We start from the raw sequence: 14,984 nt of genomic DNA, 5'->3' as shown, positions 1-14,984 counted from the left end.
CGACGACTCGAACTCTGAATCTTCGAGGCTCTTGACGTTAGATTCTCCTTAGCATGTTGTTTAGGTCCATTACCTAGATATGGGGACCATGTTAGATGCTCTTTATAGCATCTTCTCTCTACCTGGGGGAGTTTTAATCATAGAGCGTGCAAGATGATCTGCCTCTGCAACCTTAGTGCCCAGACTTCTGCACCCAACGACGAAGACATCCGAGATGGTGATGTGGAAGAATGGATCTAGGAGATGCACATGACAACATGGCAGATTTATTTACGAAGGCTCGTTCTCGTGAAAAGTTTGAAGCTTTTCATACAGCTTTGGGCTTACTACCTTTCTAGGATTGATCAGCCATACCCTGTACACACATCATCACTCCAAGGGGTGTTTGTAGCGTTATATGGTATGTGTGTGAACACACTTAGGACCGTCGGGGCACTTTTTCCCTCACTAGGAGGTTTTTTCCCCGTGCATATGTACACCCTCTTATCTACTCATCTTGGGGTGTGTACTTATCTTTGTATCTGACACACATTTGTTCATTCTAATCTAGTGAGTTTGTGTTCTCTCAAGCTTCTCTATCTTGTGTGTGTGCATTGTTACAACAACCCTAATTCCAACAACCCTAACCAAAACAAAACCCTAGCCTAACTACAATGATATGGTCATAAATAGAGGGAGAAATAGTGTAGACGAAGGTCAAAGAATTGGATGGAATCCAAAGGCCCTATAGTTGGGCACACAGGAAGCCAAAGACCCTATAGCTGGGCACACAAGAAGCCAAAAAAAACGTGTTCTACTCAAACTTCTGGATCACATCCAAGGTTTTGCTACTAAAAACAACGTCGAGGTTTTGTTGCAAAAAAAAATCCCTAGCTAGGATTTTCTCCTTTCAAAATTATGGCATGAGAACATTGCTATGGAAATGGAGCTTCTACCCTTCCTATTACATGGATATGACAATGCCTAAAAGAGAAAACAAGTTCAATAGAAAGAATATGTTGTGCAAACACATATATTCTCGTGCAATAACCATAACCAGACAGTCTTGGCCATAATAGCCTTAACCAACAAATTATGTGAATCATACAAACCCTAACTGAATTCTTTACCAAGACAAACCCTAAGACATAGTGATGAAAACACCATAATGGTGAACCGCGAATGCTGAGGCATCCATTACACACACAAGCTGCCATCACTCACAAAGGCAACCGTAGCTGTTTATCTAAAATGAGAAGGCCCAAATGGCTATGGTGGCGGCCATGATGTAGAAGCGCAAAGGGAAGAAGTAGAGCACAGAGATAAGATGAGGCTATAGACACCCATGCATTGGATATAAATGGAGAACCTCCCTCAAAGAGATGCACAAGCCCGTAGGGCAGGTGAAAAGATCGGAGCTTTGCACTGAACAATGATAAGATGAAGGCCATTTAACCCTACATTTAGGGTTTGGAAGCCCCTTTTCACACACAATGGGTTTTGAAACCCTTCTTTGCCCCTTCCACTCATAAAGTAGGTGTTGTAGTTTCATACCCTTCAATACCTTTTTGTGCATCTCTTTTTCTCTTCACAGTCTCTTCATCACATTGTCCTTTTCACACATAGTGGGCCGCCTAGTTTTGGAATCCTCGAGGAACCCCCATCCTCTTTCTTTTTCATACCTTGGGATTCATACACTTGGAGTGTTTTGTGTGGGGTGTTCACATGCCTACATTGATTCCAAGGTGATTTGGGCATTGTCTTGAATTGGGTCTTGCTCACATTAGAGTGCACTATTTGCGAACTATTGGGGCTTGTTCATGTGGACTTTTACATTGCTAGTACTTTTTCGTATGCTTTGACACTTTGGGTGGCATTCACACATGCTCACAAGCTACTATTTCTACCCTTCGTTTGATCTCCATGGTGTAATCTCACATCAGCATCGACATTACTTTGACACCATTTCATCTTCAGGTCATGGGAGATGTGCTCATGCACTATTATCACGGCTCTATGCTTGATATCTCAAGTTTCCATTTGGTGTCTTGGGACACATAACTTTTGCTGCATTCACACACCTTTGGTAGGCTTAGACTTCTAGGCCCTCATTCATTGATTTATACTATGATGAGGTGGCATACTTATGGCATGAGTGGATGTTTGAGCTCTAGGGTTTGATGAGACTAGACACTTAGGCATTTGTTTGATGAGGTGGATGTACGTGCTAGACAGTCCATGTGTTTTGGCTATGACTACTTGATCACTCATTTCTTGGTTACCTTGACACAAATGGTTGAGCATTGTTCGCATGGGATTATTCTTCTTTTGGTGACTTGTATGAGTGTCCTACACTCTTGAACTACCATGATTATGTTTCTAATGGTGTAGACTACATCAACACAGATCTACATGTTGATGATGATGTATTGTATACTCATACACATTATGATGTATCACACACACACAAATGATGATATTGATGTATAACACACACGTGCCATGATGATATACATGCATATGATGATAGTGATACATGATGACATAGACATATATGCACATGATAATGTTTGTGATAATGGAATGTGTGAACTAGGTCATGTGGGAATGATCTCAAGGGCAAGGATGGCATCGAGCATTACGAGTGTTGATATACCTAGGCTTACCTACCTTCTTGGGGACCAGAGTGATGCATTTGATGATCGTGTGGACTAGCATTTGATTAGTGATGCATCCATTAGTAGTCACGAGGTTATTGATACTTTTGCATGTGGCAAAAGAGCAGGTTTAATGATTTCAAGGCTGATCTACAATATATATAAAGGATCTAGAAGGTGTGGAACAAATGTAAAATTAATCTTGCATTTACTAGGAGTCTCATATTTAAAGCCAAGATTTACCCACAAGGATTCTATCTGGTTCTCGGTTGGCTACCAAGACTATATTCCAAATGAATGGCTGCCTCATGCAGCTTACAAGCTTAGTAGTAAGGGGCTTGCCACCTAGGGGGATGTTGGGATTTTTAGACTTATAGATGGCTATAAAGAAATGAATTACAAAAAATCTTTAGGGTTAATGAGGAATACCTTAAGAAGACTGGCCATACGAGATAACCACTTGGTTAAATATATTTAGATCAGAGGACCTATGATTTTCACGGCTATAGTGTGGAAATGTTCTAACAAGTTACTTCCAGTCCCTCATTTCAAAGAACTCAAACCCCCCTCCATGTTAAATTGAACTGTAGGTGCTTCCTAAACTGGGACAGAAGGCAATGGAGTTTTAGATTTGAATATACATGGTCTATAATAATACCCCCCAAACTCTCTTGTCTTTTGAGGTTGATCCTACATAAGGCTTTATGGACTAATGAAACATGGGCATCCACACCACCTGCAGTTCATATAGGATTCAAACATATCGAGAAAATCATACATACCATCAAAATGAGTAGCCAACTATTTTAAAATTTTGATTATAATCGAGGGTGGGGGTGGAGTTCACACATGGTGCCTTCAGGTTCATCACTTTTTTTTCAAACTTAATCTTGTAAAATACACAGGGAGCCAATTGGATGGGGGTGGAGTTCACACATGGTGCCTTCAAGTTCATCACTTTTTTCGAGTCAATTGGATGTAGTCCACAAGGGTCTATTTTTCCATTATTATTAAAAACAAAGTTTGAGAAAGAAATGATAAAGAATTGAGAAGAATATTCTAGACACCACATGATGAGTGAGGTCATGTAGGCCTACCAAGGTTGAAATTTCCTTAAGTTTGAAGGCCATAAACTTCTAAAAATTTAAAATAGTGGTCTTCTTCTGTGCATTTCTTTTCAACGGCTCTGATGCATTGAGAACGCTTTAAATTTCAGCACTGGTCCCCACGATAAGACACTGCGCACCCCCGAAAGGAACCTCCTCAAAAAGATAAGATGACCATTGACCACCCCCTCAAAAAGAATGGATGCAGGCGACCAATTTGTCATATCTGTGGGATTATTACGCCCAATAGCACAGCTTATCCACACGCGCTTCTGTTTGGACATATGTGCACTTCTGTTCCGAATGGCGACAAGCTCGAATTTTTGTGCGCATCGACATCATCCTCAAACTTTCGTCAAGCGTGTACACATCTACGCAGTACTTTTGAATCTTTCCATTTTTCAATCTCATTAAATATATATATATATATATATATATATCATCGTTCCATTTTCTTAATCTCATTTTTAAATATATATATATATATATCACTACTAACAATTTGTTTTGTGTTTTTTAAACACTATTTAAAAAATTACGAAGATTGTTACTTAATCCCAAGTAATATATTAAAGTACCAGCAAATTGTTTGCGTTTTAAATCATGTAGGTAGAGAAGAAGAACTCCTACGGCAATTGTAGGTATAGCAAAGTGGTGTGGTTGCTTCATTGACCAAATAATATAATGTGTACACTGGATGGATGGAGGGATATATATATATATATATATATATATATATGTATGTATGTATGTATGTATGTATAGTAGTTTTAAGTGCCGAGTTCACTCCAGAAAGTCCTCAAATATGAAGGTTTTTTCATTCCTGTGTGGAGATTTAGGGTTCGATTCTACACACGTGGCATGTAATTCATTACCCTTCTAGCATTTTTTTTTAAAAAAAATTTGAAGATTGTCATAAACTTCAAAGAAATAGGGTTTGAATCTGGGCTTGTCGCATGTAATTTCACGACCCCTCTAGCAATTTTTTAAAAATAATGAAGATCGTAATAACTTCCAAGTTTTTGCTAATGAAAGAAATTTTGTAGAAGTTTAATATTTCATTTATGTATCGTTCTAAGAAAGGTGGCTCAATTTGTTCCTTTCCAATGAAGTTCTAAGCCTAGTAAACTACCTTCAAATTTCAATTTCAATTATGTACCTTTCAGAGAAAGACACCCATATTAATGTCAAGTGACCTTTACACACTACCATATAGCCCCTTTAAATTTGAGGCCTGCATGGCAGTGTGTAGAAGGCGAAGCTACCAGGTATGGCTGAGAGTTTGCAGGGCTCTGCAGTGAGGTGTGCTTTTTGGGTTGCTTTTGTTGTGGTGATAGCTGTGCAGCAAGGTTCACTGGTAGAAGTAGAGGGTGCTGCGGAAGCTGACTTGGTGGAGAGGCTGCCAGGGCAGCCAAAGGTCCCCTTCAAGCAGTATGCAGGGTACATTGTCGTGGATGAGGCAGCTGGGCGTGCTCTCTTCTACTATTTTGTAGAGGCAGAGACACACCCACGCTCCAAACCCCTCACTCTCTGGCTCAACGGTGGTATGGCCTCTCTCTCTCTCTCTCTCTCTCCCTCAATTCGCCTTATTTACTGAGTTGATACTTTGAATTCCCGAGTGTCAGGACTGAAGCACTACTGAACATAAAGCCTTGGTGCTACATTATTTTTAGCATGCTGATCAAAGTTGCAGCTGATGTTTCCAGGGCCTGGCTGCTCTTCTGTTGGCTATGGTGCATTTCAAGAGTTGGGTCCGTTTTATCCTAATGGCTTCGGGAGAGGGCTGGTTCGAAACAAGCACTCTTGGAACAAAGGTTCGTAAATGTTCGGGAAAAATTCTAGATATTTACGTGTGGGTGAGAGAGAGAGTGGGTAGCTAATTACGAGTGTGAGTGAGAGAGAGGGAGGTGAATGAGTGAGAGGGAGAGTGGGATAGACAGAGCTAATTACGAGTGTGAGTGAGAAAGAGGGAGGTGAGAGAGAGAGAGAGAGAGAGAGAGAGAGTGGGTAGCTAATTACGAGTGTGAGTGAGAGGGAGGGAGGTGAATGAGTGAGAGGGACAGTGGGATAGTCAGAGAGTTTTGAGCACACAGAGTTCCATGAAGTGGATGGCCAATTTCATGCGAATATGTCGTCCGTCCGGGTGTACTTGAGGCCGATTGGAAACACTTGTCACTTATAACCAAAGTGAAAAAGGTCGGGTTAGGTTTAAGAAAAAGCATACCCATTATAACATTATCATTCTTGAGGTGCCATTGAGTTAAGAGTGCATCTAATGTTTTACAATTCCTGAGCTCAATGTTTCATGCAAACCTCGGTCATGGAAGCCCAATTAGATTGAGATTTAGATATAAGTGCTTGTACCACATGCTTATATGGGTCATATTCATTTGCGTCTCAATATTCCAAATGTATGAGTCCTTATATCACACAATCATACATATATTACTTAATACTCGTAGTGGTTTACTGCTTTATATTGTATGCATGTGTTGTGTCATTTTCTCGACTCAAGGTTGAAAACAATGGTAGCATGCTAAATTTACAGTCTTCAAGCAATAAGGACAGAGTCCTAATGTTACTTAGATATGTGTCCCAAAAAGCTCTATGGGTGTTCATTTTTTTGTTTTTCTATGCATCAAATTAGGAAACACAAGGGGTCTTTTTTGTAAAAGAGAAAAAGGAGGGTTTGTTTTTGGAAAATGGCAAACAAAGGGGAGGGGAAATTTTTCAAATATTGGAAAATAGAAAAGCAAAAAAGGGGGGGAGAGGGGGGGTGTGGTGGGTGGGCAAGGAAAGAGGGGGGGGTGGTCTGAAAAGAGGTGGGGGCATTGTGCATGCGGTGATGTATGTGCACGATGTGCATGCACAAAGTGGAATATACACACAATGCGCGTGCATGCACGAGTGGAAGGTGTGTGCGCACATGGGTGTGTGATTGTGGGAGGATGCACATGCATGTCTAAGATGTAAAAGGATGGGTGCACGTGCTTGCATGTAAAGTGTGTGCATGTGCATTGTACATGTGTATGCACGTGCTACCTGTATGTGCCTTATTGTTTCATCGCATCCACTTAAGTTCTTTGAGTAGTCCACCCAATAATTGTGCCATATTTTTTATAATAGAAAAAACATTTCTTTTGTGGAGTTTTCTTTTCACTATATCAGGGCTAAAATTTGAAGGCCTACCCTAACGTTCAATTTCAAGGCCATAAACTAGTTTGACCTTCAAAATATATATGTTTATGTGAAAAATTTAGATAAATTTTCTAAATAGTGGCCTTTTTTTGCAACCCTATTTTCGAAGAGGCCTTCTATAGAAGGTTTGAAGGGCTTTGATGCCCTCTAAAGACTTCAAATTTCAGCACTGCTATTTCTACTCATTTAAAAAATAAGCTTTCTTTTAGCCTTACATATTATATTAAATGGTCTTACATATGATATTAAATGGTCTTATAAACTCTAAGCATCACAAATTTCAAAATCATTTTGTAAATAAGAGTACCCATCTTTTCTTTCTTTTTTAAATCTTATTTGAAGTAAAACTTGTTATTTGGATATATTATTGACGATGAACTACTAAAAAACATTCATATATAATTCTATGCATTCATAAGGATTTGATTTTTTGCAATGCCTTTGTTAAAGGTAAGTCGAAGCCTTTGTTGAAGTATTTCCTTCGAGAATATTTAAGAAGTAATGGGAAATAATGTTGCAAGTTTAAAAAATATATAAAAAGTTAAAAATAGTGGAAAAAATAAATATTAGCTCTTTGCCTCCTTCATGCTAGTGAGGAAACGAATCAGTGTAGAGAATGAGATGAGCATTCTATCGAATAAAGTATGAATTAAAAAATAGTAACCAATCAAATTGACTCATAAATTGTAATCAATAGAATCTATTATCTTTTTCGAACAGGTGGGAATGGCCACTCCCCCCTCTAAATTCTTGACATGAAATGGACTTGGCTCCTCCCGTCGTCTGCCCGCTATTCCGGCCTGGAGTTATGGGGGAGGCGTAACAATCATTCTCTACCTCGCTTGCATATTTTACTGAGTGAGCCAATTAGTGTAAAGACTCATCTATTCACAGGTTAGAATTATGAAAAAATCCCTAAGATTTTTTATTGCCTTTATTTTACGATTTAATTATTTTATTTAATTATATAATTTGCATTTAGTATACATTTTCTGAACTGAAACTGGGTAGATTGAAAAATGTGTTTTTATTGCACATTGCTCACATACACGGCCTATCTGTATGAGCCCAGAGGATCGAGGCTCAGACATCTAGCCGCAAGGCAGCCTTTCCAACCAACCAATCTCATGACTCGGCTCCACTGGCCCGTTGAGTGCGTCATCGAGCGTTTACCTTGCAGGGTCTCACCCTTCACTTGCCTTCATGTCCGGCCTGTCTCCATAGCCTAGACTCGGGACTTTCCATCCTGTGACGGTTCCATGTCCTGCCAGCCTGGTCGTGTCTCGCCCCGTCCGTGCCCCGTCCGCACGGCACGGCTTACCACCCCACGGCTCCACCGTTTCCACCGTTTCAGTCCCATTTCCACATATCGGCAATCTTGCCGTCAAGGTGGAGGCACTCGGCATCACATAACCTCACTCGCAAATGCGGGAGGCCTAGTGTGCCTACCTGCTGTGTGAGTGCTTCTACATGTGCCTAGACATGGGTCTGTGCTATGCCGCTCCCTTGCACCTCATCCCCATATAGATACATACTTTTTGGCATGGGCTAGCATACCCGGGGCCTTGGATAATATTCCCAACCGTCACACTATCAAGGGTTTCCCTCTCATGGGTGCCCTTGCCTCTATCTCTGCAACCCATTCACATTATGTAACACCCACCCATCCACCCCTCCCCCCAGGCTCCCCCAGTTGCTTATGAATATATTAGTAGCAACAATTAGTGGCAGCCAACAACCATAGAGCCAAAATTTCTAGATGCACAATCTCTAGACCAGCCTAGCTCCATAACCAATGCAACTTGACATTTGACAGCCTATCCCACTCCAACTCTACCAATAACCCAGGATCCAGTCTTCGAGCGATGGGTTAGCTTTATCACAAAAACAAAACAAAAAATATATAAACAATAAAAATAACACAACAAATATATATTTTACATTCAAGCACTCCAAAGGGGTGCTTTGGCATCACCAAGGTGACCTTCAACCACTCACCAAAGCAAGAGGTTCTCACACTAAATCAAGAAACCATATGAGTGGATATTTCCACACTCAAGGGTTGCAACACTCACAAGCTATACACATTGCAGGATAAACACATGATATAAAAATGAGCCATTTTAATTATTTTTAATACCAAGTTTACAACCTTAGTATCAGGGGTGTAAACCTTCAGGTCATACCTTAGGTTGGTCACCCCCTATGAGCCTCCTCATCTGAGTTTGCCCTCCCTCCTTGTTCCTTTGCCTCATGTTCTCTTCAACCTCCCTGTATTTTTCCCTTGTTTATTTCATTGGTGCCGTTCGCTCTAATGTTCCTCCTACGATGAATCTATGCCCAACCAACCTTTCCTTTTCCCAACACAAATCTAGGAATGAAAGCCACACATTTTCCCTTCCCCTCTTGATCAATACAAATCGTCACCTAGACTAGTTGATTAAGAGCTTATCAAAAGAGAAAAAGCAAAGATGATGAGCCTTAACTTGACCCAAAATTGGCCCCTTGCCTCTTCCTTGAGGTATGCTTTCTTGCACATAAAAGTAGTGTACGCTATCCTGAAAACCCATTTGGCGGAAGCTATAAATCATCTCTATCATGTAGGCTATAGGGAGATGCTATTACCTATGTTTCTAATTGATCTAAGAGAAGGAGATTACCATTCTAACTGGTCAAAGAGAGAAGGAGACCACGACACATTGGTCTAAATAAAAGAATGGAAAACATGAGAAAAAGGGGGGGGGGAGAGAGAGAGAGAGAGAGAGAGAGAGAGAGAGAGAGAGAGAGAGAGATGGATGCTCAGTTGCATGTAATTTTTTCATGTGTGTACCTTGCCAAACTAGAAGATTTCATTAAGTTTTTGAACCATGTGGGATAGTTCACTCTATGTTTCAATAATAACTGATTATTGATGAAGAGTGCCCATTTTGTGAGGGGCACATAGCTACCCAAAAAAAACTTCTAAAGTTGCACATGCCATGAAAAAGACATGTTATCTAACTAATGTAAGTTTATTCATGGCAGCATCGAATCTTCTATTTGTGGAGTCACCTGCTGGAGTTGGGTTCTCATACTCAAATACCACCTCCGATCTCACCACCAATGACACCAAGACAGGTAATCTAAGGTGCTCTTATTCTCTAATGAAGGTTCACTGTTGATTGTGAACCCTATGTGACTTACCAATATATTGATGCTTATTGAGTTCAAGACATGTTAGATGCTTATATTTAACCCTATGTGACTTTCCAATATATTGAGCCTATTGAGCTCAAGCCATGTTAGGCATAGCCTTTGTCTTCTAAAGCATGTCTTCTCAACTAAAATGAGGGATAATCTTACCTTTAAGAAATACCTTTTCCCAAGTTGGGCTATGTAATGTCACTCTCCTTTTTAGGATGCACATGTCTATCTCTCTTATAGGATATGTTAATATTGTGCATTGTGTTTACATTAGGCTTCTTTTTCCCTCTTACAAAGGTGAGCCTACCTAGCTCTTCTTTTGAATAGCAAGCCTATATTGTCCTTTCTATATAACACTTTCTTCATAATAAGCCTATCTTGTTCTTTATTTAAAGAGGCTTTATAGTATGAAAGATTAATTGATTTAGTTTGAATTCTCAAGACCAAATTGCTTTCTTGTAGATTAGTATGAAAGATTATTAATTTAGTTTGAATGCTCAAGAACAAATTTCTTTTTGGTAGATTTTATTGCCTGTGATATGTGTTTTCTTCCCTTGACTTACGTCGTGGACAAGGTTTCTCAAGGTTCCACATGATAATGGAGATGAGGTTCATAAATCGCCACAAGGTTAAAAATGGTCATGTGTCACCACCAGAGAGTGCATTTATGTGTGACATCACATGGAGGGTGGTTTCTTTTCTTAATCTTGTTCTGTTCTTGGAATCTTCCTAGTGTACTCTAGACTCAGGTCAATACACATCTCTAGTTACTTGTTGAGCCTTTTATTGCATGTTCTCATAAGATGTTTTCCATTGTGTTGGATTTTATTGCAACCTCATTAGGCTTGCAAGGATACTTCTAGATGAAACAAAAGAAATTTGAAGAACAATAGTATATTAGAGTAGAAAATCTATGTATGTGCTATGATAGGAGTACAATGTGACCTCTATTGGTAATCCAAGTACTTATTAAGAGGGAGAAAATTCTTGTGCAAGAGGTTGAACGTTAATAGCCTAGACATGACACATATAGTTAGTGTTTGGGATGGATTTGTGAGAATGTGAGGGATGATGGTTCTACGTTTGCCCTATTTAATTTTACCCTCAATCTAAAAAATCGTGTAGTGGCACAAACTCTAAATTTGTAGAATTGTGTAGAGGCACTCACCATGAATCATATACCCTGAATTTAGAGAATCCAATGAAGGTGCCCCACTTATTTTGAGTATTCATCCTTCAAGGATTATTGTGCATTTACAACTATCTCTTAAGTTTCAAGTTTAGTATACAATGTACCAGGGTAGAGAAGGAAATCGAGCAGAGAAGAAGCCATGTAGCCATGGTGTAGGGTATTCTAGAGAGTAATATATGGCAATATGACGTCTCTTAGCAAAAACTTGCATAATTGCATTTTGAATACAAATTTATCCCTATCTCATTAGAAGGCTTAATGATGAGATTTTTGAAACATACAGATAAAATGGGTTTGAAATGAGTTTCAAAAGTTTTGATCCACTAGGGAAGGTTTATATGACTATGTGGGTGTACTATATGATATTTTGATCCAATAGGGAAAGGTTTATATGTCTATGTGGGTGTAAATGATATTTTTTAAGGGGTAGGGAAGGTGAAAGGTCTCTTAAAATTCGTGTTGTTATATGAGAAACTTTATGAAATAAATTTTTTCTTATTTTTCAAACATGTACCTATAATCTCAACATAGCTTTATTGATAGGTTATTGGAAAATACCTACATACTTGCAAAACTGTCAAGTTGGCTTAACTTTCTCTAGATGTATTGAATGATCTTTTTTGTTACTTTTTTTGGTAAAAAGATGCTAACTAACCTTGGAAGAATACCTTATACAGCTCAAGATTCTTTAGCATTCCTCCTAAGATGGTTTGAAAAGTTTCCAGAATACAAGACTAGAGATTTTTTTTTGACTGGTGAAAGTTATGCAGGTAATCTTTACTTCTCTACATGCACATGCACGCATTCACACCCCTGACCCCCATGTGCATCCCCTCTTGACTAGATTCTAATAAAACCACATGTGTGCATACACACCCCCCACCCCCATGCTCATCCTCTCTTGTCTAGATTCTAATAAAACCACATATCATATGTGTGTGTGTGTGTGTGTATATACATATATACATATACACATATAAGTTCTTGTAATAATAAGTAAGTATATTGCATACCTATATAAGGTGGCTACTTAATAGCTCGATTGCTATTAACAACTCGACTCTATAATTTAAATACATCAAAAGATAATAAACACCACACCCCTTATAAATGTAAATACTCAATACTACACATAGTAAAAACTCATTTCTCATACAGGTAAACACAAAAAATGTTAAGGGATATTTTTTTTTCCAAATATTGCAGGTCACTATATTCCACAACTAGCCTCTCTTTTGTTGGAGTATAATGGTAGATCAAGCATTCCTATTTTCAACTTAAAGGGAGTAGTTGTAAGTACACAAGTGCATTTAGGGGTTATGATTCCCTAATATTTAATCCTTCTCCTTTGATTCTTCTTATTCTAAGGGATTGATTTGGATTCGGCTTAAGTTACAATGGTTTTTTTTGGGTTATGTAGATTGGAAATCCGCTTTTAGACCTAGCAATAGACATTTATAATGAATATTTATATATGTGGTCTCATGGAATCTTATCGGATGAGACCTTTGATGGAATCACAAACTCTTGCAATTTCAACGACTACACTGAAACTTCTTCTACTCACAATGAGTCTATAAAGTGCAACCGCTATCTTAACACCTCCATTGTGGAAATGGGAGACTTCATAAACTTATATGATGTGGACATTGATGTCTGCTATACATCAATTGCAGAGCAAGAGATACGGCTTAATGAAAAGGCATGTGCATATCATTTGAATTTATTTCTTTAATTTTGAATGTGTTAAAAATATTAACCTGGGGCAAAACAAAGTGCAAGATTTGTGTAGTCCTCATTCTATATTCATCTACTATTGTTTACTCTCTCTATTATGACAGGTTCATAACTTTAGCCTGGGAGTGGATGTATGCATGGACAGTGAAATAGGGTTTTATATGAATCTTCCAGAGGTGCAAGAAGCACTTCATGCCAATACTACACATTTAAGCTACAATTGGACATTGTGTAGGTATATGCAAAGTTTGTCTTTGGCATTGAATTTCTCTTTTTTGGTGACGATCATCATTATGTGGTGGATGTGTGCACAGTTGGACATTGTGAAGGTACACCTAAAGTTGTGTGTTTGTATTGCATTTCTCTTTTTTGGTGATAATCATCACTATGTGCATGGGTGTGTGCCCACATATATGCTTACACATGCATACACACATATGTACACACATGCATATGTATACCTACATACATTCATAACTACATATGTGAATGCATGCATGTACATATGAAGAAGTTTACAAATCAAGTTTATATGTGTGTGTGGAGTAATTTACAAATGAACCTATTCCAATCATTGACATGTGATGTCCAGCACTACTTTGAACTATTCTAGTACTGGCGCAAATCTTGAGATGAGACCTTACCTTAAAGACGTTTTGAACCATGGAATCCGTCTTTGGATTTACAGGTAAAATTTTCCTTTTATAATTTACATCAATTGTGCTCATGAAAGTAGTATTAATTTGTGAAAATTAACATCTTGCGAATCACTTGCATGCTTAGAAAGGCAATTTGGTTAGTCTTTTGATCCTTTAAATAATACACTTTTTCTTACCCTTTATCCTTTCTTTTGGTAGTGGGGATCTGGACTCTGGTATTCCTTTAACTGGCACAAGAACAATAGTTAATGAGCTAGCACGAAGCATGAATCTCATGAGGACAGAAGCTTATAGAGCTTGGTATAGGAAGGGACAGGTCCTTTTTTTCTCCTTCTTCAGTGTACTTGCTTTATCATGTGATTTTTATCCACATTTAACTTGCAAGGTTGTTTACAGGTTGGTGGTTGGACAATGAGTTATGGAAACTTAACATATGCCACTGTGAGAGGAGGAGGGCACATGGTTCCAATGACACAACCAACTCGAGCTTTACTCTTATTTGAGAGTTTCTTATCAGGAAAGGCCCTACCTAATACAAAGTTAACGAGTCCAAATTGATGGCTTCTTAATGGTATCTATGAAGCCACCATGAGATAAAATAAAAGTGCTTGAATATGTATAGCAAGCACAATACTCTAAAGTATGTATTATCACAGACTTTATAGATATAGAAAATCAATGTAATATATGTAGTCCAAAATTTATATTATATTATTGAATACTTATGTGAGATGGCTCTACCCTAATTTTCCATCTTTGGACTACCCTCATTGTTATGGGCTACCACACCTCCAAGAGGGAACTCTACACATTCACCTAAAGGATGAGCAATAGATCACAACCGTCATAGGGTACTTACCAATGCTTCAAACTTGAGTCCCTTAAGGCCTCCAAGCTCACTCCAAACTCCAAGCTCCACCTCCACGTTGTCACCGTAGAGTCGCTCGCACCGTAGCATAAGGCAATCACTCTCTCTCTCACTCTCTCACACAAGCATGAAAGAGGCACAATGCTAGAATGCTCTCACTCCTTTAATCTCTCTCAAGACACAAGGGAGAGATCTCTATAGCACAAAGGGGATTGTGTCTTTTCATTATGAGAAAATGCCTTATATACAATTAGCCCTTATTCACACTTGGGTGCCCAAAACTCACTTCTTAGGCCTTGGGTGGCCAATATCTCATAATGTACAACTTTTATAGTGCTATTTCATGACACTTATTAATGTCCTCAATTGAGGATCATGTTTGTTAATCCAAAATGGGATTAACAT

At 38.7% G+C, this 14,984-nt stretch overlaps 1 protein-coding gene across 2 annotated transcripts; it reads left to right on the top strand.

Annotated features, from left to right (window-relative positions):
* Positions 1-4,906: 4,906 nt before the first annotated feature.
* LOC147624067 (serine carboxypeptidase-like 42) lies at positions 4,907-14,464 on the top strand. 2 transcript variants are annotated; one of them, XM_086820726.1, is made up of 10 exons: positions 4,907-5,286; positions 5,449-5,556; positions 9,965-10,057; positions 11,993-12,085; positions 12,522-12,607; positions 12,736-13,017; positions 13,157-13,287; positions 13,645-13,740; positions 13,910-14,027; positions 14,108-14,464. In XM_086820726.1, exons 1-10 carry the CDS (start codon positions 5,013-5,015, stop codon positions 14,267-14,269), a joined length of 1,443 nt encoding a protein of 480 aa, XP_086676852.1. In that variant the 5' UTR covers positions 4,907-5,012; the 3' UTR covers positions 14,270-14,464. The 2 variants fall into 2 exon arrangements, 1 of the variants encoding a protein (XP_086676852.1); XR_015269249.1 differs by lacking the exon at positions 14,108-14,464 and having other exon boundaries at positions 4,933-5,286; positions 13,157-13,283; positions 13,910-13,940.
* Positions 14,465-14,984: the final 520 nt, after the last annotated feature.

This window comes from Cibotium barometz, chromosome 26, assembly GCF_041138505.1.
Source record: "Cibotium barometz isolate CiBa-2024 chromosome 26, ASM4113850v1, whole genome shotgun sequence".
Lineage (NCBI taxonomy): Eukaryota > Viridiplantae > Streptophyta > Polypodiopsida > Cyatheales > Cibotiaceae > Cibotium > Cibotium barometz.
The sequence above is the reverse complement of the archived record's forward strand: the minus strand, read 5'-3'. Positions and strand labels throughout refer to the sequence as shown.